This window comes from Lottia gigantea (assembly GCF_000327385.1).
Source record: "Lottia gigantea unplaced genomic scaffold LOTGIsca_12, whole genome shotgun sequence".
Lineage (NCBI taxonomy): Eukaryota > Metazoa > Mollusca > Gastropoda > Lottiidae > Lottia > Lottia gigantea.
Window position 1 is genome coordinate 1,733,927 of NW_008707225.1, and position 22,713 is coordinate 1,756,639.

A 22,713-nucleotide genomic window follows, 5' to 3' on the forward strand; every position below is an offset into this window, starting at 1 on the left:
CTAAAAGGAACAGTGCAAAAAAACTATCCATGAATGTATTCAAATCTGTGATGTTAACCTTGTTTTCAATCCTCTTAGTCTAATTAAAATAATACCAAACTTTCATACCTAAAGACAACCTTCTTCAACATTCCTCAATTTCATGACACCGCCAGCCAATCGAATTTATGCCGTCTGCAATGCTGGGATTTTGTGATGTGAACAAGAGGTACATTCAGTGTCTTATTCTTCTTGAAATATACCTTTCTTGTTTGCTTCTCAAAATCCCAGTGTTGAAGAGGGAAGAAAATGATTGGATGAGTGGCTATATGACAATAAAAGCTAATAAAAAATGGAATGAATGTTTGTTTAAATTTTAATTAGACTGAAAATCAATTGAACAAAAAAGAAATGTTTATCATTTTCCAAATATTTGAAATATTATACTCTCTGGGAAAATCTATAATGTGTTACTAGGGTTTTAAAAGAGGTTGTCAAGCTTTTGTATGGGGGAATCTCATAGCTTCTATTTCCCCCTACCTATAATTCCTTTTCTTTCATACAATACGGGTGTCATAATCTGATCAAATTTTTCTGCAATTATAAGTCCCACTGATAGCTATAATATATGATACAAATTATAGTTTCTTACACTTAATTTTGAATTTCTACTCTTATGATATATTCACTCTGAATGATTCTTTATTCAGCTTTTCATAAGAGTCAAAAGTTTGCAGTTAATTTTATTCTATCAACTAAAGAAAGCAGGAATCAACCATATAATATGGACATTCCCTTTAAATTTCAAATCCTATTTAATTTCTTCAATGTATGAAAATGTAGCACTTATGGGATAATATATAACCATTTAAACAGGGATATCAAAATTGACATGGGCCTATATTAAACTTTATTGCATATAAATCTATGTTGAATAAAATCTATAAAACAATCATAAAACGAACAATAACCATATGCAATGTTTAGCTTAGGCCTCTCCTTTAATAGTTTTAAAAAATGTCAAACTTTTTATCTAAGAGTTATAATCTGATAGTTTCAAATCATTGCCATGCATCAAAGACAAAATGTTAAATGGAACAAAGAAGAAAATATTATAAATCAATTGCCTTATTATGTCATACCATTTTTTATTCAAACCAAACACAGACAGTTGGAAAACGCTATGACATATGCTGATCAGGAACAAAGCATTGTAATTATATCATCATCAACTACATGTGTGACATTAGAAAAACATTTTACCAAAACGCTAAACAAAGAACGAGTTTGGTAGTATAGCTGATGAATATTTAAAGTATAACATTTGACTTTTGTTAATAATAAAACACGGTCCTAACTGGAGTCATAAGTGTATAACGGTTCTATAAAGACCAAATGCACGCGATAAGCCGGTAGACGCTTTCTTCTTTATTCGACATAGAGATAACTATTCCTCGAATATAAAATTTAAAAATAAAATAAAATGATACAAACCTGGCGATATTGGAGATATTAACTGTAGATAACTAGTAAAATATCCAGTGAGTAATAATTAGTGGACAGATTGAGTTGTTATTGGCTTAATTACTCATACCATTCAATTATAGTGAGAGACAGTCAGTTCCTTTCTCAAAATACTGCCATTCGATCGATTTGTACGAAGCGCATGCGTGACTACTGAAATATGAATCCCCAACCCGACAGCGGACGAATGTTAAAATGTGATTTATATTTATAAGAAGAGTGTAGAATTAACATTTATCAAGCTCATCCCACTGACCTTCATAAATACTTAACTTACATACTGTACATAACTAATAGAAAGCAGACACAAATTAACATGATATTATACATAGACGCGGGTAAAGATAAAGTTTTTCCACTTGACACAAATCATGCCCTGAGAAAAAATGCTCCGAGAAGCATAAGAGTATGAGAGGTGTCATGTAGCAGCGTATTTATGAATCATTAGGTGGGAGGTGCGAGTATGTCTTGGGATCACAAAATTGACAAGGATAAAGGGGGGGTGGGACTTACAGTCCGAAACATTTATAAGAACTAAAAGAAAAGAAATTCTACAGTGGAGAGGGGAAGACAGAGCTGGGGAAGCAGAACTCAGATAGCATCAATCACAGGGAGAGCAGATAGAACTCAGATAATATCAAACTCCGGGGGAGCAGACCGGACTCAGATAACATCAATCACCAAGGAAGCAGACAGAACTCAGATAGTATCCGTAAATGGGTGAGCAGAGACAATCTCAGATCGCATCAATCACTTCACCTACAATGCCGACAAAATCTAGACAGAATTATAGGTCATTCAATGAGGCAGAAAAAAAAAATCTAAACCGTGTTATTTATAACGGATTAAGCACTTCAAGAGTATCTAACAAGGAAAGAGAAGGACATTTCAGATGCTAAGTTGAAGCCATTTGTGTCAATAATTACTGGAGACAACCTTTGAATCTGAAAATTTCGAATTCAATTTCATTCAGAATGAAGGGTTACTAATTCAAGGGATATAACTCTTTTTTTCAATATTTCACTAACCAGACTGTAAATTTAAACCTGTTGGATGGAAAAGCAACCAAATTGTTCATTACATTAAATTTATTTACAAATTCACATAAAATATATACAAAAAAACTAATTATCCGACTAGAATGTTCAGTGAAATTTGGAAATACATGCTATGATAAAAAGTTGTGCGTAGGAATGCAATGTCCAACACAAATGATTGAATATTCAGTGATGCCAAGTTTCATTTTACATCTTCATATTTTGACACAAGAAATGTATATTCCAAAAAAACACATTCACAAAATATATCATTTATGCAAATGAATTTGAGTCCTGTTTGTATACGAGTTAAATATTATGGCATAATGCAACATACAGAAATATACAGATTACATAAAGCACTTGTAATAATACATATGAGTGTATATAATGAAGTGATTTAATTACAAATCTTAATGAATACAATGATCTATAATTGATGGATTAAGCAATACAATCAACAAATTACGTTTTTTGTTTTTTTTTCCCTGAAGGTTACTACTCTTGCCTCATTATCACCTGATGATGACAATGTAGATTGTTGAAATGTTGTGTGCAATACAACATAATAGTATACCATAAAATTGTGTTCTGTTATTTAATCTTGCCTTCCATGTTCTAATGAAATAATGTCAATCAGATTGATAGCAACAAATGACTTACTAATATTTAATTGGCAATATAATTTAATGTCATAAATGCTATAATAATTATTTAAATTGGCGTCGGTTTTTCGTTTATATGATTCATGAAATTTTAACCTATGTTAATCATTTTCAGTTGGGTTTAAGAGACAAAATAAAACTTACAATCCAAAGCAGCCATAAACATACAGGTATAAAAGTATTGTAATGAAAGCTGGAATAATGTCTAATTGTTGTGAAAATATAAATATAGGCTTTGTGCAGAATGCCCTGTGCTTTTATCTCATATTTGGTTTTTTATTTGCATATATGCGAATAAAAGTTTTTATATACATTAAGGTGATGTGCATTTTATAATATATATAAATACAACCAATGACATTGAAATGGTTTAAAGCTGATTAAAGGATAAACAAATAAGTACACATAAATATGAATGTTGTTTAATGTTGAAGATTTGCAGAGAGGAGATAAATCAACAGACATAGTCATCTACAAATTTGCTTTTTGATACTGATAGAGCTAATTTTGAACAATCAGAAGCACATAAGAAAATTATTGATTCATCTATAATTCAATGACTAATAATACACAAAAGATATTTTCGAGCTATTAGTAACATTATCAATGAGTAATATCAGTATTAGTTAAATGTAAGAATGTTTATAACAACCTCAACTTCCACAGAACGATATTGTTGAATTACGGGCAACCCAGAAGTCTGATTTTAATTCTTAAAAGTGATATGGATAGCTGAACATTAGCTCCATCAGCAAATATCTAGAGGAATATACCTTGATTGTTTTTATACATAATAAGAAAATATATATTTATAATACCAACCCACCAAGAAGAGAGATCTTAAAAATGCCCTACAGTGATTGTTGTGTACAGAACTATCTATTCCTTGAAATTTCAATTATGTAAAACTTTGTCAAATCCATGACTAGAGGAAAAAAACTGTTTTAAACTCAACAAATTCTAACAATACCACAAACATAGAACCATAAAAATATTACACTGAGTATTTTAAAAACAAGAAGTTTTCATAAACTATAGACATCATTGCCGTATATTGAAGGTGATGTTAAAGGGTATAATAATGAAAGCCAGCCTATCAGGCCTACAATAAATGCTACTATAAGTTTCATCCTTGTTGGTTGTTGATAACCCATCACTTCACCAAATACTGGAAATCCCATATGATTACAGAAAGCATGTGCTAAAATTGGTGCTATCACATGACCTACAATAATAATAAATATATGGCAGTGCATAGATTGAAAAATTCATCTCAAACAAAAATAAATATTTTTACTGCAAATAAAAAGAAATAACCAAAAAATTATTGTCCAAAAGTAATTTTTGAAGACCAAAGTCATTCAATTCTGAACAAGAATTCAAATAAAAATAATTGTTACAATAAGAAGATAAGGAAATGAGGTAAACTTCTGCTTATAATTTGTAAAGGATTTCTTCAAATTTAAGTCTATTTTAAAATTAGATTGTGTGAGATACTTAAAAATATATTGTGAATATTACAAACCAGTTCTCATAAATAAAAATGCAGAATAAGCACCAAATACTGTAGTATAACATAGTTGAAAACCTAAAAATCAAACGTTACATTAAACACTTATAATTCTAAGACAGGACACACAATTAAATTTACTAGCATAAAATCAATGGTTTATGCAAAAAGTAGTTTGAGGGGCATATTTTTAAACTTTTTACTATGAGGAAAACGTAGAAAATAAGCCTGGAAAATTGAGATGAAATTAAAACAAAACTGCAATTACATTTTCGTCATTTTCATTTCAAAAAGGTTAACAAGATGTATAAGTAAAAGCTTAAAGAACTTCATCATTTTCATACATACTTGATGTTTTAAAAGCTTCAAAAACTGGCTGTTGACCCGTTATCACCTTTTCTATCATATGGTGAAAATGAGCTAAAAATAACAAACATCAATGCATGTAGTTGCCAATGCCCTAACATGGAGGTAAAGTTACTATCTTTCTCAAATTTAAACTCATCTATGTATTTATCAATACACAGAGTATTTCTTTGTATCAATTTAAACATAGTTTCTTAAGTAGACAAATCTGTTTGCAAAAGTCAATTTTTGTAGCCAAACGTCAAAGGAAGCCATTTACTTACTTTAAAATTTCTATGCACATAAATATGGCGATATAACTTCGCTAGAAACATGAACCAGAAAAGATAGTCAATATATACTACTATTACTATACTATTTCTTGTATACAATCATAATTGTCTCCTTACCTACACCAAAGAATAGAGGACATAAAAAAACTGATGTTCCAGCACCAAATGCCGGCACTAACAAAGGTAACATACAGGCTCGAAATATGAATTCTTCTGAAAATGGTGCCTGTAAGAAAATTGATACCCATAAAGTAGCACAATCATTATACAAATAAGTATATAGCTAGTATTTCTTCACTGCATCAGATGGTTATACACCTAAACTCATATACTTGTAAGTTCATTTGCAAAAGAAGCTGATGAGGATTTTATATTATAACATGTCAGTAGCATGAGATGAGCTTCTGTTAATTCTCTCAAAACAACAAGGAGAGTTGATAAGGAGGTGATGAAATAATACTTACAACTAAATGGTTTCTAATCCACATTAAATTAGAGAAACAATTAGTCCAATATCTTGGTTCTAAATATAAAAACATATGAATCAATAAAAAGCAACCCAAACTATTCAAGTCTTGGGCTATTTCTTTCAACATTGTCACTAAATATTTGTTTGCAACAGTTATCAAAATCCTGGTCTTTAATCCATACATTAATGAGATTATGTGAAGAAAATATTGTTTGTTTAATCTAAACTGAAACAAAATGCGAAGTTAAAAACAAAAAAGCATTCATTTATTGCCCTCTCTGAACAACAAAATTTATTGAAAAATAGAAAAAAGTTCAATTACCTAAATAAAGTCTGAATACACCATCAGTATAATGTAATGATAAAGGACCTAAAAACAATATCTGAAAATAAATATGAACACATTTGAAATTTTTAAAATTTCCCCTGTTCAGGAGTTTCTTATATTGATATAAATAATGTGTTTATACAGAAGTGTCTATCTTTTTTTTTATCTTGATAGAAGAAATCTTAATACAAACCATGGTTAATAATAAAGGTAATATCATAGCTGGTATTAATCCTGTATATCTTATTCCTAGCCATTCTAATATACTGTGTGCCTGTAAAAAACACAGAACAATATTTTATCTGTTTACAGGCATATTATTGGTTTGGATAGATATTTTCATATTTGATACAATTGCAACTGCATAAGCTTATCTAAACGAATATAAGTTTTAACTATTTGATCTAATAGTTATGCAATAAGTTCCCTGTGCACTTTCAAATGGTCTTCTCCGAAAAGAAAGTAGCTTCCTCCATTGTTAGAAAGCGCATTATAGATCTTCATCGGAGGCAATTCCATAAAAAATCAGCTTCTATCAGATATGTGCAATATTTGAATAGCTTTTGTTCAAATTCAAATGTATGAATAGACATATGAATGGATTGCAATTTCATCCAAATATTGTATGTTACAATTAGATTACTCACATCAATGGAATCTTTTGTTTGACTAAAGCAATAGATAACTGGTGGAACTATTAATGATATAATACCAACGCTTATAAATCTTCTTTTGATTGTTTTAGGGTGGTCTCTGAAAAATACTCAAATCGTTAGATAAAATGATACAAATTTAATATCAAGTGTTTATTCAATAAATTGGGTATACCGATAATTCAATTATTAATTAATTAATGTATTCAAATTACCTTATTACAGAATATGCAAATAGAAAAGAACTTTCTGTCCAATTAATATAAATTAACATTAGAATATTTTTTTAAAAGCTGTCACCCGATAATTTCCTGCCTAATTTTAGTCTCTTCAACCTTATTCTTATGATAGGAAAGAGGCTGTAAGCTTGATATGTTACCTTTATCCAAATTATTATCTGCCGTTTTGGTAGATTTGTGTTACAATTTGGTAAATCTGTTAACGAAAAGACCAGCCTCATCGCCAGGAATGAAATGGTGCTGCGGCTCAAATTTTGTACTAAATAATTTGAAGAACTAAAGATACTGTAGTGTAAATGAATCAATCTAGAGCTGCTGATATGAAGACGGATTTGCTGGGGCTTAATTCTCACTTGCTATGGTTCAGCCCCACCCAAACGATGGGGCTGGTTAAGACTATCAAGATTTGTTTTGTTTTGATTTGAATAATGCATTGCAAATTTAAAATTTCCTTCTAGAAGTAAATCATTTAGGTAACAAGTAATTTTGCATTCTTGGTCATGTCTTTTGATGACAATCATTAATTTCCAATCACTAATGTCTAATCATTGTTATAAAATTTGAAAGAATATGGATAGCCGATAGGTTATAGGGGTATTCTGCTAACCGTTTACCTCCATCCATTACAGTAATTATTATCATGGTTGTTTTATTTTCGAATCTCCATTGATTTTCTAGGAGTTTGCTATCATTCAAAGTTAATGAATCGATCATTTTGGTTGTCTGCCTTTCGGACTAACATTTCACGTGTAAGACTGTAAACCTGAAATGGTCCTAAAAAATAAGAATTCAAAAAGAATGGGGCCATTCTTTTTCATTGTCATTACCTATTTTTGTTTACACTATCTGACCAAACATATAAGCTTCCTACATATATTATTGCAAACAGCAGACAAAGTAAAACTGCCTGCCATCCTGCGAGAGAAAATATAATCGCAGCCATGACTAATTTCATACTTGCTTATCTGAACACATTCCTCGACTTTGTGTTGACCGGAAACTCTGATGCCGGTGCGATAAACAATTTTGAATTAAATATATTCAAATATTTAAGCCTCAAATTATTTTTGAATTTTCCTTAACCATAGACATCAGTCTGAGTCATGCTTGTGAGTTAAAAGAGGTCTCTCTCTTATGATCATTACTTTCAAACAAGTAGGATCTGGTTACATTAATAGTTATTGGATAGTTACGCTTTCGGCGGATGTTGATGTTGTTTATGGCGGGAATCGCAATTATTCTACACATAAGAAATTAAGCTTATTTATATTCTCTCTCATCCCTATTATCACTCCTGAAGCACCACCAAAATGGCTGCAATATCAGAAGAAGAACTTTCTGAAGAATTTGATATGTTTGGCATCGATTTGGGTGAAGATGAGCTAGTTCTTAAATGTGAGTGTAAATCTCCTCAGCTCAGGCCAGGACAGAGTACCGCGTCCAGACTCAGTCTCAGCAGAACTTTAATTAAGAATGATATGCTGTGCCACATTCAGATACTAAATCATTGACAGTGGCATGGCTGACACTTTCTGATGTTAGATTAATTTCTGACCATTCTGAAAGTAACCGGCGAGTTGGAATCAAATAGGCGTCGGCCCTTAATTACACCCCTGTTAATCATTTAATTTGATTTAGCTTACTCCTGACAGGAGCCAAAAATGATTACAGTGGTGTAATCTATATTGGTGCATATGAGAATTCAACATTGAATTTCGTCAAGCTTAAAAAACTTCTTAGATGTTTCCTCAGATACAGTCAAGTAACCTAATTTCGTGGAAACCTATTATTCGTGGATCTCCGGAAAGGATTAATAATTTACATGAGCGATCTTGCGTGACCTCCGCATTAGTTTGTTTCGATAAAGTTGGGTCACCATTTTTTATTGGCCAAATTTCCTTATAATCCCAAGCGGTAATCGGAATTCCAAGTGTCGTCTGCTAGAATGTAGTCCAACGAATGAAGTCACGTGATCAACTAGCGGATTCCGTGTCAGCAGAAAATTTCTATGGAACACAAAGTGGACCATATTCTTATGTCGTTTCAGTGACTTTTAGCAATAAATCACGCTACGTATCTTATTTTGTCAGTCACTATTTTTTTTAAGATCGTGGTTATTTGAAGGAATTGTCACTAGTTATAATGAATTGATATTAAAGATAAATACTAAGAGAAGTTAATTATACCACCTGGTATCCATACAACGTGTTTTTCTCGACTTATTTATAGATCAAACATTGTACACGAAAATAGGTGACGCATTCTGCCACTGTTGCCGAGTTGGTTGCTCATGAAATATGGGTCAAAGTGAAGGATTCATAAAGAAAATCGAAATAAACCAATTTTAATTATTTTGTATAATATCTGAGGAAACATCTAAGACATAAAATTTTGTTTTCTTTTACTTATCTTTGACGAAATTCGGTGTTTAATCCTTATATCCACGAAAATAGGTTTTTTAAGTTATTACCAAACGAGATAACCCATGTTTATCAAAACAAGCAAATGTGGAGGTCACGCAAGGTCGCACATGTATCTTATTATTCATTTCCCAAGATGCACGAAAAATAGCTTAGATCGAAATTAGGTTACTTGACTGTATATTTAATTAGCTTTTAAAAAGGCAACTTGTTAAGTCCAAGAAAGAACTAATGTTTACTCTTACTTATAATCTTTCCAAATAATTTTTTTTTAATGGTTAGCATTTTCATGAACCACAAAAATGTAAAATAATTAACAAAATTTGATTCTTACGGAGCCCCTAAGGCGCAATTGTAAACAAATAATTAATTATTGCGTTTAAACGAAATAACATTTCGTTTTAACGAAATAATTCATTCGTTTAAATGATGTTATTTCGTTTAAACGAATTAATAAATAAATATGTTTACAATTGCGCCTTAGGGGCTCCGTAGATTCTCTATTTAATGTTCCACTTTATTATCCTAATAGTCTTTTTGATTTGTTTCCATTGTACTAACTACCCAAGTGGTTTAACCCATATATTACATGCTATAAAGAAAACAAAATATAGGCTTACACATTTATTTTTGTTTATCTATAGTTCTTCATATTGTTTTTCAGATTGTGTGCTTACATTGTTCTCAGAATTGCATTTTACCAGTTATCTTTTAATTCAAATGACAACTTAGAATGAATTAGTTTGATGAATATTACTGATATTTATCAATTTGATTCCACTCTATATAAGCTCTCATTGGTTTGTTTGAAAAGTTATTAATATCATCTTGTTTCAGTAAAGGAATTGTGTGCATTATATAGATTGTCAGCAACTGATATTGCAAATGAATGGATTGCTTTCTCCCAAACTAAGAAAGGAGTAGAATTAAATCAGGAGAGTTTGGACCAATTTGATAGAGAGGTAATGCTGGGTATTGTTGTAACTCATCTCACATGCTTTGATATGTTCTCATTTTACAATATATCCAAATTTAAAGAGCTATGGTACTGAAAAGTATTCAAGCCCAGTGAACAGGAGTGAGACGTCAATATCATGTATATTCTACAGTTTCAGGATTATAATTATATCAATCTGATGTGACAATATTTTGTTTAATGATTCAGACACATGTTCAAGTTGATAGTAGAGTTGACAAGTTAATGTCCAACAGATCAGTTGTTTAATTAGATTGAATCTAATGCTTAAAAACGATTTTGATTAATAACACCTAAATGTTCATCCTTTATAAAGATGTTTGAATGATTAAAGTAAAAAGATATGACTTTAGAAAGTCTAACTTATTTTTCAGAAACTGTCCAAAAAACAGAATAAAACACCCAAAACACCATTGACAAAGAAATCTAAACCTGTTATTTATGATATTAATACTATTCATAAAACGTAAGTAATGATTAGAAAAGTTATGCCAATTGGATTTCTGATGACTTAAACTATTGTTAAAAGATTTCTCTATAATCAGTAATATGATTATAGCTGATAATTAATTTATTAACTTGTCACTTATGCTGCTACATCTTCTTAATTATCTACTATATAGTATGTTATTCTTGTCTGACTCTTAGACAATTTATTTTATTTTGGCAGGCTTGACAATGTTAATGATGAAGATGAAGCACAGAAGTTATATAATTCTTATGGTACACCAACATCAAAGGTAATTTGTTTATATATGAATCAAACTTTTTTCATGGAGTTCTTTACCAGGGGGATCAGGATATTCCTCTAGAGCAAGTTTGGATTTAATGAATGAATATCAAATGAATAATTATTTGCATCCATTTTAAGCTATAATAAGGAAGAATTGGTACAAAATATATTGATGCTGTTGAATAATTTTTTTTCCAGGGATCAATGTCAAAGAAAAGACAACATACACCAGATTCTGGTCCAGTCAAGAGATTAACAGGAGTTGATCGAGTTTCTTCAGTTCCATTTTCACCTGCAAGTTTTTCTCCAGCCAGGTAACTAATTTGAAAGTATAATGAGCTCAACTTTTAAACTATGAAATAAACTTTAAATAAAGTTGTGTTCGATTAATTACTATACATCTATTGCATGGCGGTAAGATAGTGTTGTCTAGTGACATGTCTCTGCAACTGGACAAAGCCATATCAATTAGAAGACACAACCTCTCTCAATAGTCTTAAACCTGGATGGTTTTTATGTTATACTAACAGGGTGTGCTGGTGGATGTTGTTAATAACCACTACTGAGCTTATAGATGTTTGAATTTTTATTTGTATTATTTTCAAGAAATACCTTCATTATGTATTATCCATTGTGTTATAGTGCAACACCATCAAGAAAGTATGCATCAAGAACTAATAGAGGAGATGTATTAATGAGCTATCCTAATGATAATATTATATGGAAACCACATCAACAACATTGTAATATTAGCTATTATGATAATACTACGACTCTAACCTCTCAGTTTAAATATATGTTTCAAAAATTAACAGATAAAGCTCATGGTAAGTAGTTTGTTATAGTCAGGTTTTTGAGAAGTCACAATTTAAAAGTATATTGATTTTTAGCTAATAGCTCCCAATTCCATGATTCGTGTGATATGTGTTTTAACATCTAGTTTGTGTTTGTAAGGAAGCTAAAGCTTTTGTTTTGTGCTAATAGAAAATTGTATTCTAACAGCTGTTAAGAAATCTTGCCTTTTTAACGAAATCCAAATAGTGCTAATATGAAGTTTGTGTATCTATTTCCACTAAAGTGATTGACTTTTTATGTGTATCTGGGACAATGATAGCATAGACTTTCAACATTCCAATTTTTCAGCCAGACTTTTCTGTTTCCTGCAGTTCCACTAAAACTATGTGTTTTATCATATACTTTGAAAAAGCCATTAGATGTTTAAGAAAGTTTTGCATTAATCTTATATGTATTAGCATTATTAAAATTATAGGACATAGGCCCACATACATCTGATGGAAAATTGCAATGATGCAAATAAAAGCCATAAATGTCTCCAGCATTTCAATTTATAATTTTTGAAGCTCTGAATATTTTTGATGTAAAGGAAGTAAATTGACATAATTTATTATAAATAATATACAATTATAACACAACTTGTATCAAGTATTTTTTTTCTGTGATGGAGGTCTGTTACTGGGTATATTATAATATTGACTAGACCGTCTGCTAAATAATGGTGTATTGAAATTTAAAGAACGCATGACAGCTGGGCGGGATTTACGTGTTGGAGATCGAGATGTTTCTGATTTTATTGGCATTCCTCCATCTTTTTTAGGCTTCGATGGCAACAATTCACATATTTTCATATTTAATCGATTTATAGTCTCATCTTTTTCTTTATTTAATCTGTCTAAGTTTTTATTGTATTCCTGTACCCTAAACCTTTCATGACGTACATGTGACAAATCTTTATGCATTAAGTCTATTTGATAACGCATTTTGGCCCGTTCCGTTTCTAATTTGTGAATTTGTTCTGAATAGTCACTTAAATCATTAATAAGTTCAGTATTACGTTTTCCTTCTTTATCAAGTTCCTCACTTTGGTTATTGTATTTCAAATTCAAACTTTCCACTAAAACTTTTATTCCATTGTCACGCACACATGAATCAAATTGATCAAGAGAACTATCTATTTCGTCTTGTAACTTAGTCAGAATTAAACACACCTGATCTATCTCTTCACTTAATAACTGAAAACTCATATCATCTGGTAAATATGAACTGATATCATTGTTTTCTTTATTTTCATTGTCACTATGTGATATATATGGTTCTAATTTAAGATGTAATTTGAACAATTCTTCCTTCAATTTAGAATTGTTAAGATAGTCTGTCTGCTCTGTTTCACATGGAATAGATTCGCTAGTGGATACAGATTGTAGTCTCATTCTCTCATCTGTAATTTGGTTTGTCATCCAGTTGACAATTAATTTCTTGTCTTTCTCTGATAACTTTTTACTGTGTCCAAAATATTTATGTACAAATGTATGCACCTTTTTCTTCACATCTCCTCCATTGTTTTCTAAATCAGTTTTCTTCCCTGAAAAAATGGAATTTAATTTCTTGCCAGATTCTTGCTACAAGTGTTTCATCTCACCCAATGTGCTTTTAAGATGAAGGCTACTTCAGTGGAATAATAATATCTACCAATGATGGATGAATGAATCTTAAACTGTTTGATATTGAACTGTGGGACTTTGATATTGATTTGACTAAAATGAAGATTCATCAAGAAGAAATAACTGGGGCCTTTTCAACTTGCAACTGACAGAATTTGAAAGTATATGGATTTCAAACAACTGCTTACGATAGCCAGTAAATGGTCTATTACTAGAATTAGTTGATAGTTCATCAAGTGTAATATTTTTTTTAGTATGACCTGTTGTTCATGATGACTTTTATAGATCGGATAAGATGCTTTGTCCATCACTGGACATTTATCACCCTTAGAAAAAAAAATATTGTATTAAAGATTTTCCTACCATCTGTCTGATCACTGGGTACTTTTTTAGTAGGACTTGTAGATATATTATTTTCTGTTCTAGCTGTATGTCTGTCCATTGCTGATCTACATCGTGATTGTAAAGATGTAGCTAACCAGGGATAATCTTGTTGTATGATCTCTATAAAGTTATCAAAAGCTTCTGGTCCTCGTTTTGGAAGTAATTCTAACATTTTATATGCTTGTTCTGTTTTGGTTTTCTCTGCCTGTAAAGATAAAAAAAATATCAAATAGAATAAATGATAATATTTGACCAATAAAAGTAGGCTTTGAATTAGAAAGCCTTTTTATGAAGTGGAGTGTTTTTATTTTTTGTGTGCAAATAAACAGGGTTTGGTTAAAGAATATTCAAAATAGTAATAAATAATATTCATATTGTTTGAATTATTATCTTGTAGAAGTTATATTGTTCTACCTCTTTTAGATCACATTTATTTTTCATCTACAGATTTTGAATCTATCTAAACTATTTCTCAAAGGCTGTTTTTGTCTCTGCCTATGATTTCAATAGTTCAATCTTATTTTGGCAATATTTTAATGGCTAATCCTCCCTTTAATTTTGTTCAAAACTTCTTACCCTTATGTGCTCAATCATGTGAGGTTCAAAAATCTTTTTTTCATATAGAGCTGATAAAATTTCTTCACTCATAATGATATCCTTTGCAATATTCCTCATTTGAGTTTGTAACACTGATCTCTGAGGTTCATTCATTTTGTAGTATTTGATATGAACTCCCTCAGATATATTGCATATGTAACAGGTCTTGAAGTTGTCCACAAGTCATATTATTAATATACTATAAAACACTAGCAATAAACTTGACATGCAGTATGATCCTCATAAACATGCAACAATACAAAGACATAAAATGAAATTAACATGGTCCCCAAGATAATGTCCACACATTTTGAAGTCATTTTCTAATAATAAAAATGTTTAGTCCTAAAATCTATGGAGATTAACCTAATCTAACAGATAATCTCATAACAAAAGCTATTGTGTCAAATTGGTTTTCATAGGACTAAACCTGTAACCCTATCAAGTATCCAATTGCAATGATTTGAAATACCTTGAATGTTTAAATAGCTAGTGGTAGTGCATTTACTGATTTGTTTTTGGGTACTTGGGCCCACAAAACACATAATGTTCTAAATTTGAAAAGCGTTCTATGAAATTTCTAAATGATAAGACTATTGCTTGGCGAAAAAACATTTAATTTGGTCAGAATTAATTTTCTCCCGTATGTTGATTTATTTAATTCAAATTCAGATTTTGTTTTAGGTTACAGTAGTTTAATCAATTGGCTAAGTGGCCAAGAGGAATTTGATATTATTTTGTAACATGATCTGTTATAGTTGAGTAGTTTATACACCCCTCTTGATATTGATTTATCTGATTATACAGGATTAGTCAACTGGAAACAGTCTTGTGGGGGTGTTTATATGATGCAAGTTTTCTTATGGGACATCAAACATGTTTTGACATGTTCGACATTTCTACAAAATAAAACTAATGTTATTACATGTACCTTGAATTCCAAAATCTGCTACATCATTACATATATTTGGCAGGAAATGGTATTTCCTTCACCCAAATTTTTTTCCATCACATTTCTTCAAGGTGCTTTGTCAAAACAGATAATTTATATAATATCATACTGTTTCAAGTTTCGCATGTAAAGTTAGAATTTCTGTCCTAAGATGCTTTGCTTTGTCATTTCCATCACATTGCTTTAAGATTTTTTGTCAGAACTTAACAGTTACATCTGATTGTGCATACTATATTTATTGTTAATGTGTTCATCACATAGTCCAATTTCATGAAATAACTTCCAAAGGCAAATTGAGATTTTGTATTTCAGTTTTAAATGATATAATAGAAGATATGGCAAGTCAGATACAACAACATAATAATATAGAAGAACTATCTCATGTAGCTTTACCAACTCAGGTATTATTACTTATTTAATAGAAGTTCATCTTAATGTACCAGATACATCATCAGCATCAAGGCTGCTGGTTGATTAGCACAGGGTTTGTTTTATCCAGAATATTTTATCAGTATATTAATAAGGGGTGATATGAATACGTGTGCTTGAATTCAGTGATATGAGTTTTTGATAAGAATGTTTTATTTTGATCTAGGAAGCAGTAACTATTTGCGGAAGAGTATGTTGTGATAGTATTGGTAAATTAAATAAGAAATCAGTTGTATTAGAAGGATCAAGAGATACGTCTGCTGGTAGAGTTATTCCCCTTGAATTAAATTTTTTATCAGAGTACTCATTATTTCCTGGACAGGTATTACAATTTTTCTGATTAAACTTTTTTGAGTATTCTAGTGTTCTTCTTAAAATTAGATAAGATTTGAAAGTAAAATGTTGATCTCTTGGCAGTGCCTTAGGATACCTGAACCAAATGAAATATTTTCTGATTTATCAAGGACGTGCTCCTCAATTAGTAGATTTCAACTTCTGATATCTAAGCTTAAATATAAGTAGGTTGAGATAGCTTGATATACTGTTCATTCAGTGTCAGAACTGGACTAATATATACAGAAGGAAGCATCTAATCTATTAGTTGTTTTAGCCTTTAATACTCATGACAAATATGTATATGTAAATGATAATGAACTATTTTTGTACAATTTAGATTGTAGCAGTTGATGGTTTGAATAGTTCAGGACAAAAGTTTATCGCTCAAAATCTACATCAAGTAAGTTCAACATGTTGATCTTCTTTACTTCTTATGAACACTCAAAATTTCTTTCCAATGAAAATATGAAGGCCAAATTTGATGACTTATTTTAAGCTGTTTTTATAGGCCGTTGTATATTGCCCCTGTCTATGATTGGCTTGTGAACACAATAGAGACTACGGTTTTTAATGAAATTTGGCGTAATTGTTGACAAGTTTGAATTTGAAGATCTTTTGATGAACAGTTTTTCATTATTTGTTTTCAGTTTTCATTATAACAACAATCATACACAGGATAAATTTGTATTATTTCTTATTTCAGAATGTGTCATTACCGTTTCCTGTTTCTAAAATAGAAGGTGGTAAGTATATTTAATGTGTTTAGTTTGTTTTTAATTCTTAAAGACTGTAAATATATAACACAGTGAAACGAAATGATGATTAGATTGATCTGTCCAATGAAAGATAACTGAAAGACAGGATACTTGTAAAGGGTTGTATCAAGTATATGGTGTTTGAATATTGCACCTCTATGACTTTATAATGTTAATATTAATTTCAGATATGAATATCAACATAATGCTGGCTGCTGGTCCCTTTACAACATCAGATACACTAACATATGAACCATTAGCTGATTTCTTACAGTTACTACAAAAAGATAAACCTAATGTATTAGTCTTGGTAAGGTGGAGTTCTTATATTAATTTTCACATTTCATCTTGGTGATGTAGGGTTGCTGGACTGTCATTGAAAGGGCTTCTTGTTTTTCTGAAACAGGATGAATACTTTATCAAAAAAAATTAAAGACTATCATATTTGAAAATGACAATGCAAAAGGATGTTGTTGAGAGGTTGTAATATATTAACATCTGGTTTAGTATAGCCTTCCATGTTTGAATGTATGATTTGTTGTTGTAGATGGGACCTTTGGTTGATAGTAAAAATACTGAAATAGAGGTTAGTTAAATTTCATTTTACTTGTCATTTACTTTATAGTTTTATAAGATTGTGTACATTTCGAATGGTTATAAAAACAGTTTAAACCTGATACTTTTTGTAAGCTGTTGCATTCTCTTGGCCTGTATCACTTTCAAAATAGTACTAATTTTGTCTCTAAGTATTGTACACATTGGTAAAGTATGTATTACAGTAAGTCTTTAAATTGATATATTACAGAAAGGAAATACTGATTTTTCATTTAAAGATATATTCAGGAAACAGATGGATGATATTGTTAATGTAACAGAAAAGTAAGTATATTTTCTTAGGAAAGGTATATCAAAAAATAAATTAACTGATATCATTATTGCATGACTTATATTGTATATTATATTTGTAGGTTAAGCTGTGAATTAATTATATTACCATCATATAGAGATGTGCATCATGATTATGTTTATCCTCAACCACCCTATATTTATAACACATCTAAATCAGTAAGTTATAATTATATTCATCAGTTGTTTATTTTCAAGATACGTAGACTACAAGATAGATTTCAGATGCTGATAAGAGTTATTAAGGAGATGAATTGAAAACATTTTGAGAATTAGTTATGTTAAATATAAACTGTATAATACAACTTATAATTTCAGCATGTCCATCTAATGAGTGATCCATGTACTATTAATATTAATAATATGATAATTGGTATGACATCAACAGATATATTATTTCATCTTGGACAGGAAGAAATTTCACAAAGGTAAATAATTCTTATGAAACCACACTTTGTTCCCTTTGCATGCATCTAAATAAGCAAGCCTTTTGAAGAATTCTACTTTGAGAGACTATGTAATTCATAGTTGTGAATAAAACATATGACACCTTTTCATTTGATTCTTGATAAAAATCTAATACCTTCACATGTGAAAATATATAAAACTATGTTTAAATGTGTATTATAGTGTAGCTGGATCTAAAGATAGATTAGGCAGATTAGCTCAACACCTATTATTACAACAAAGGTAAGACCTACACCACCCTAAAACTACCAAGCACTTAAATAAAGGTGCATTGAATATGAGGAAAATAACTTAAAAAAGAGCAAATTAATGCAAGTCAGCCTTCTGGATTGATATCAGATGTTCTGATAAGAATATTCACATGTGCTTTGAAGACTATGGATAAGCAGACAGACTGAAAAAATATGAGTGACAAAATAAATTGCTATGGACAATAATACTGAGTGAACATTTGATATGTATTTTGTAGTTATTATCCGTTATATCCACCTAATGAAGATATTAATATAGATTATGATCATTATGAAGATTATGGTAGAATGCCTGTTACACCTCATATTTTATTATTACCCTCAGATCTAAGATATTTTATCAAGGTAATATTCTTTTAGTGGAATTTATATAAGTCTCATGTTAATTGTAATACCATGTTGATTTATTGTGGTCCTAAGATATAAGGTCTGTATTAATAGTTATCTCCCTTCAGGAGATGGATGCTTAGCCTTAAAAAGATTGAGGTCATAATCCAACCCATTTTTGAGGAAGTTGCGGTGGACGCTGTGTTTAATCCCTAGTTCTAGATGCACTTTCGGATTTTTCAACTCTGTCTTTCCTTGTCAGAGGGACTGACATGGTAAAAGCGTCTTGTTAGGATGGGGAAAAACGAAGACCCTATATGCTTACAGACTGTGACGTTAAAGACTTTGTTAGTAACAAAAAAGAGGCTAATACTGCTGTGTTAGCAAAACTTTTTTTCATATTGTTGCCTGTCTTTGTTAGATAAATTAGGTGTAGAAGAGAAGTTCATGAAACTCTTATTTATTTCATTTTCAACCGATCCTGGATAACTCAGCCACCTACAGAACACTTTGTTTTAAAGATAAGTTGAATAAAGAGTCATTTGGTGAGCAAAATTCTTTAATGCGATACATCTTACTTATATATTATAGGATATCAATGGATGCTGTGTTGTAAACCCTGGTAGATTGGCAAAAGGACAAGTTGGTGGAACGTTTAGTAAATTGATGGTAAAAACAACAGAAGTGCACACTAGTGGTTCCCTATTACCATCAATATCAGCTCAAATACTTAAAATATAGTTAAACACACTTAGTGCTATTTATTATAATATAATGTACATAGTATAATCATTATCAATATTTTAGTATTGTGTACAGTAAAATCTGACAGCTCAATACATGTAAATTGTTTTGTGACATTTAAGATAAATATATGAAGAAATAATGAATTTCAGTGTGTAAAGTCAATGTTATATTTTTCTTTCATTGAAACTTATCCAAGAGTCAATAATTTTGCATCTGTTTTGAAAAATATTTCTACAAACTGAATAGTATAAACTTTATACCAAATTCTTATTATAGACAAATTCTAATTCCAATATTTCTGGAACAATGTATCATACACTAAACTATCACAGTATATCAGAGAACTTCTCTGTTCAAATCCTCAGTCCTTGGCATCTCCTATACCATCAGCATTAATAGCAAACATAGCTTCTGATTCTGGTAAACATGGCGAATCATATATCTTACAGATTCTAGTTTCTCCTCTTCCCTTTCGTAAATATAATCTGAAAAACCAATTGAAATGTAGAAAATTAGGCAACTTACCCTTTGCAATCCAGAAATGCAAGGGCAGCACAGGTTTTCTAGTTTATGTTATCTCTCGGTAGCGTCTAAAAGAGACTAAGTTAAACACTGCAGCTTGCAGGACCTTAAAAATATGATTTTCAACAAGCTAGTTGAAGCTACATCTGGGAGAATCTGAGCTCAATAACATCAGTCATTTGACCTTCCAACACAAAGTCCTGTAACAGATCTGATATGGCTGGACTTGTATTTCTGGTATCTGCAATGTTAAAGGTAGATTTGAATCAGATATTTTGGTCATAGTAACTGGAGATCTTACCTTGTTGTAGAGGCATGAGCCATGATATTTCCACCAATAGGTTTTTTAGGGTCAGCAGAGAACATAGCAGCACCATCTACCTGAGCTACAACTTGATTAGTAATAACAACGGCTACTCCAAACTAAAATACAAAACTCACTTAACAGCTTATTTTATCTTTAGTATGTGTCCAAATATAAAGAGCAATTATGTTATGAGTCAATATAATATATTAACATATTTTGTATCTAAAAAAAGCCAAACCTATATTATGTTTATATAACATATTTGACAATTACATGTACAACCTAATATCTGAGCTTCATTCAGAGGTGCCAAACGTATAACCATGATAAATGGTAGTCTCTAACACCCAGACATCTCCTGTCATTGCGGTCATAATGCACACAGAAGCTCTAACTTTTGTCCAGCTCGTGCAAATTTGCTACAGACAAAGTGGGACAAAAGGATAGATTGATGGGTTAAAGAGACCTACCTCATCAGCTAATCTTAATAACATACGAAGAAATCTAGCTAAATGATTCTGACGAGCTGATAACTCTCCCCTACCAGAATAATCTGTTCTATATAAAGCTGTAGCACTATCAACTATTATCAACGCATATCTAAAATTTACAAAATTAAAATGATTCTCCATAGTTTCGTGCACCTCTGAACCCTAGTTCAGTTAATTATTTTAAGGCGAATTACATCAATATCTCAAGCTACGACATAACAACATCAAATGGACCACTCAAACATAATAATTTCTTACCTAGATTCACTCATCATAGCAGCAGCCTGTATCAGTAGCTGAGATTGATGATCACTGTTATAAGCTCTAGCATAGGCTACATTATCCAGAACATCACCACCAGATAAACCATATCTACAACACATCAAACACTTGTCTGGTTCATTCAATGTCAACATTAGTATCAAGGAAACGTTGGGTAATATACCGAAATTTAAACATTCAACTTTTTGCAGACAATACAGGATCCGCTATATCTGCAAGCTGCATTTGTTGGGATATGAAAACAATTTGTTTTATAGTATTTACCTTTCAGCTACTGCTAACAATCTCTCTGGTCTAAATGTTCCTTCTGTATCAACATACATAGCTTTACCTTCCCCACCACCCATATCAATAGGTAACTACAAAATATGTATACATCAGACTAAACTCAATATAATAATGAACATTCTGCCAACTGCCTGAATAAAGGTAATGCACTCTATTGAACAGAAGAAATGTCATTGTCACATTTTGTTTCAATAACTATAATTATGGTAGATACATATGTATCCAGCCTTTGCCATCATTCCACATTAACGACTAGGCTCGACAAAGTGGATAGTTTTAAATCTATATCACATATACATTTCATTCCAATATTTACCTGGCAAGTTACAGCTAATGTATGACATAACTGTGTTTTCCCTGTTCGAAATTCCCCAAATATTTCTGTTATTGAACCAGTTTCTATTCCACCTAAAAATTAAATATTTCACAGTCAAATTTAAAACTGATGGTAGTCTCCCCTTATGCATTTTCAGCTTTTAGACATGTTTTATCTGACTATCTAATTTTCTCTAATATTTCTATGGAGTAAGCTTATATTTTATCATAGTATATCAAATCTAACTTACCCTGTAAAAGTTTATCTAATTCTTTAGATCCAGTAGTAACTTGAATAATTTCTGAACGTTTTTGATGAAATTCTGTAGCTGTAGTGAAACCCATTGGCACCAACTTAGCTGCTTCCACCTAAAAACAATAACATTAGAGAATGTATAACAAATATTATCAAAGCATTAATTCTTAATCTTAAAAAACAGTTTAATTTCTTGAGTGCAAGACTGTAAAAAAAAATAATAAATTCCTAAAAGAAATTAAAGCTTACAGAAACCTGGATATCTAAATTAAGTTTCATGCTCTACTTTAATTCTGCCGTTGATTGAGCTAATGAATTTGAGTAAAACCATGCAGCGTACAGAATTTGTTCAGATTTCCAAATTTCAAGCATATGTAGCCTGTCATACAGTTTCTTGTTTCTTGTCCCATCCATACTTCTGGACAATTTTTCCATATTAGCCTCTCCAACTACAATCGCCGACAGGCAAA

At 30.8% G+C, this 22,713-nt stretch overlaps 2 protein-coding genes across 2 annotated transcripts; one reads left to right on the top strand and one right to left on the bottom strand.

Annotated features, from left to right (window-relative positions):
- Nucleotides 1–4,230: 4,230 nt before the first annotated feature.
- On the bottom strand, nucleotides 4,231–7,985 carry LOTGIDRAFT_111054 (hypothetical protein; the record flags this gene model as incomplete). Its single annotated transcript, XM_009048118.1, has 8 exons — nucleotides 4,231–4,430; nucleotides 4,731–4,793; nucleotides 5,064–5,135; nucleotides 5,471–5,579; nucleotides 5,818–5,954; nucleotides 6,340–6,424; nucleotides 6,798–6,913; nucleotides 7,886–7,985. 8 exons carry the CDS (start codon nucleotides 7,983–7,985, stop codon nucleotides 4,231–4,233), a joined length of 882 nt encoding a protein of 293 aa, XP_009046366.1.
- Nucleotides 7,986–8,352: 367 nt separating this feature from the next.
- On the top strand, nucleotides 8,353–19,776 carry LOTGIDRAFT_110777 (hypothetical protein; the record flags this gene model as incomplete). The annotated part of the gene is made up of 18 exons (XM_009048119.1): nucleotides 8,353–8,437; nucleotides 10,300–10,424; nucleotides 10,813–10,904; nucleotides 11,109–11,178; nucleotides 11,370–11,485; nucleotides 11,814–11,998; nucleotides 15,876–15,964; nucleotides 16,159–16,314; nucleotides 16,666–16,728; nucleotides 17,032–17,071; nucleotides 17,272–17,393; nucleotides 17,631–17,673; nucleotides 17,893–17,962; nucleotides 18,052–18,148; nucleotides 18,308–18,417; nucleotides 18,620–18,679; nucleotides 18,927–19,053; nucleotides 19,627–19,776. 18 exons carry the CDS (start codon nucleotides 8,353–8,355, stop codon nucleotides 19,774–19,776), a joined length of 1,800 nt encoding a protein of 599 aa, XP_009046367.1.
- Nucleotides 19,777–22,713: the final 2,937 nt, after the last annotated feature.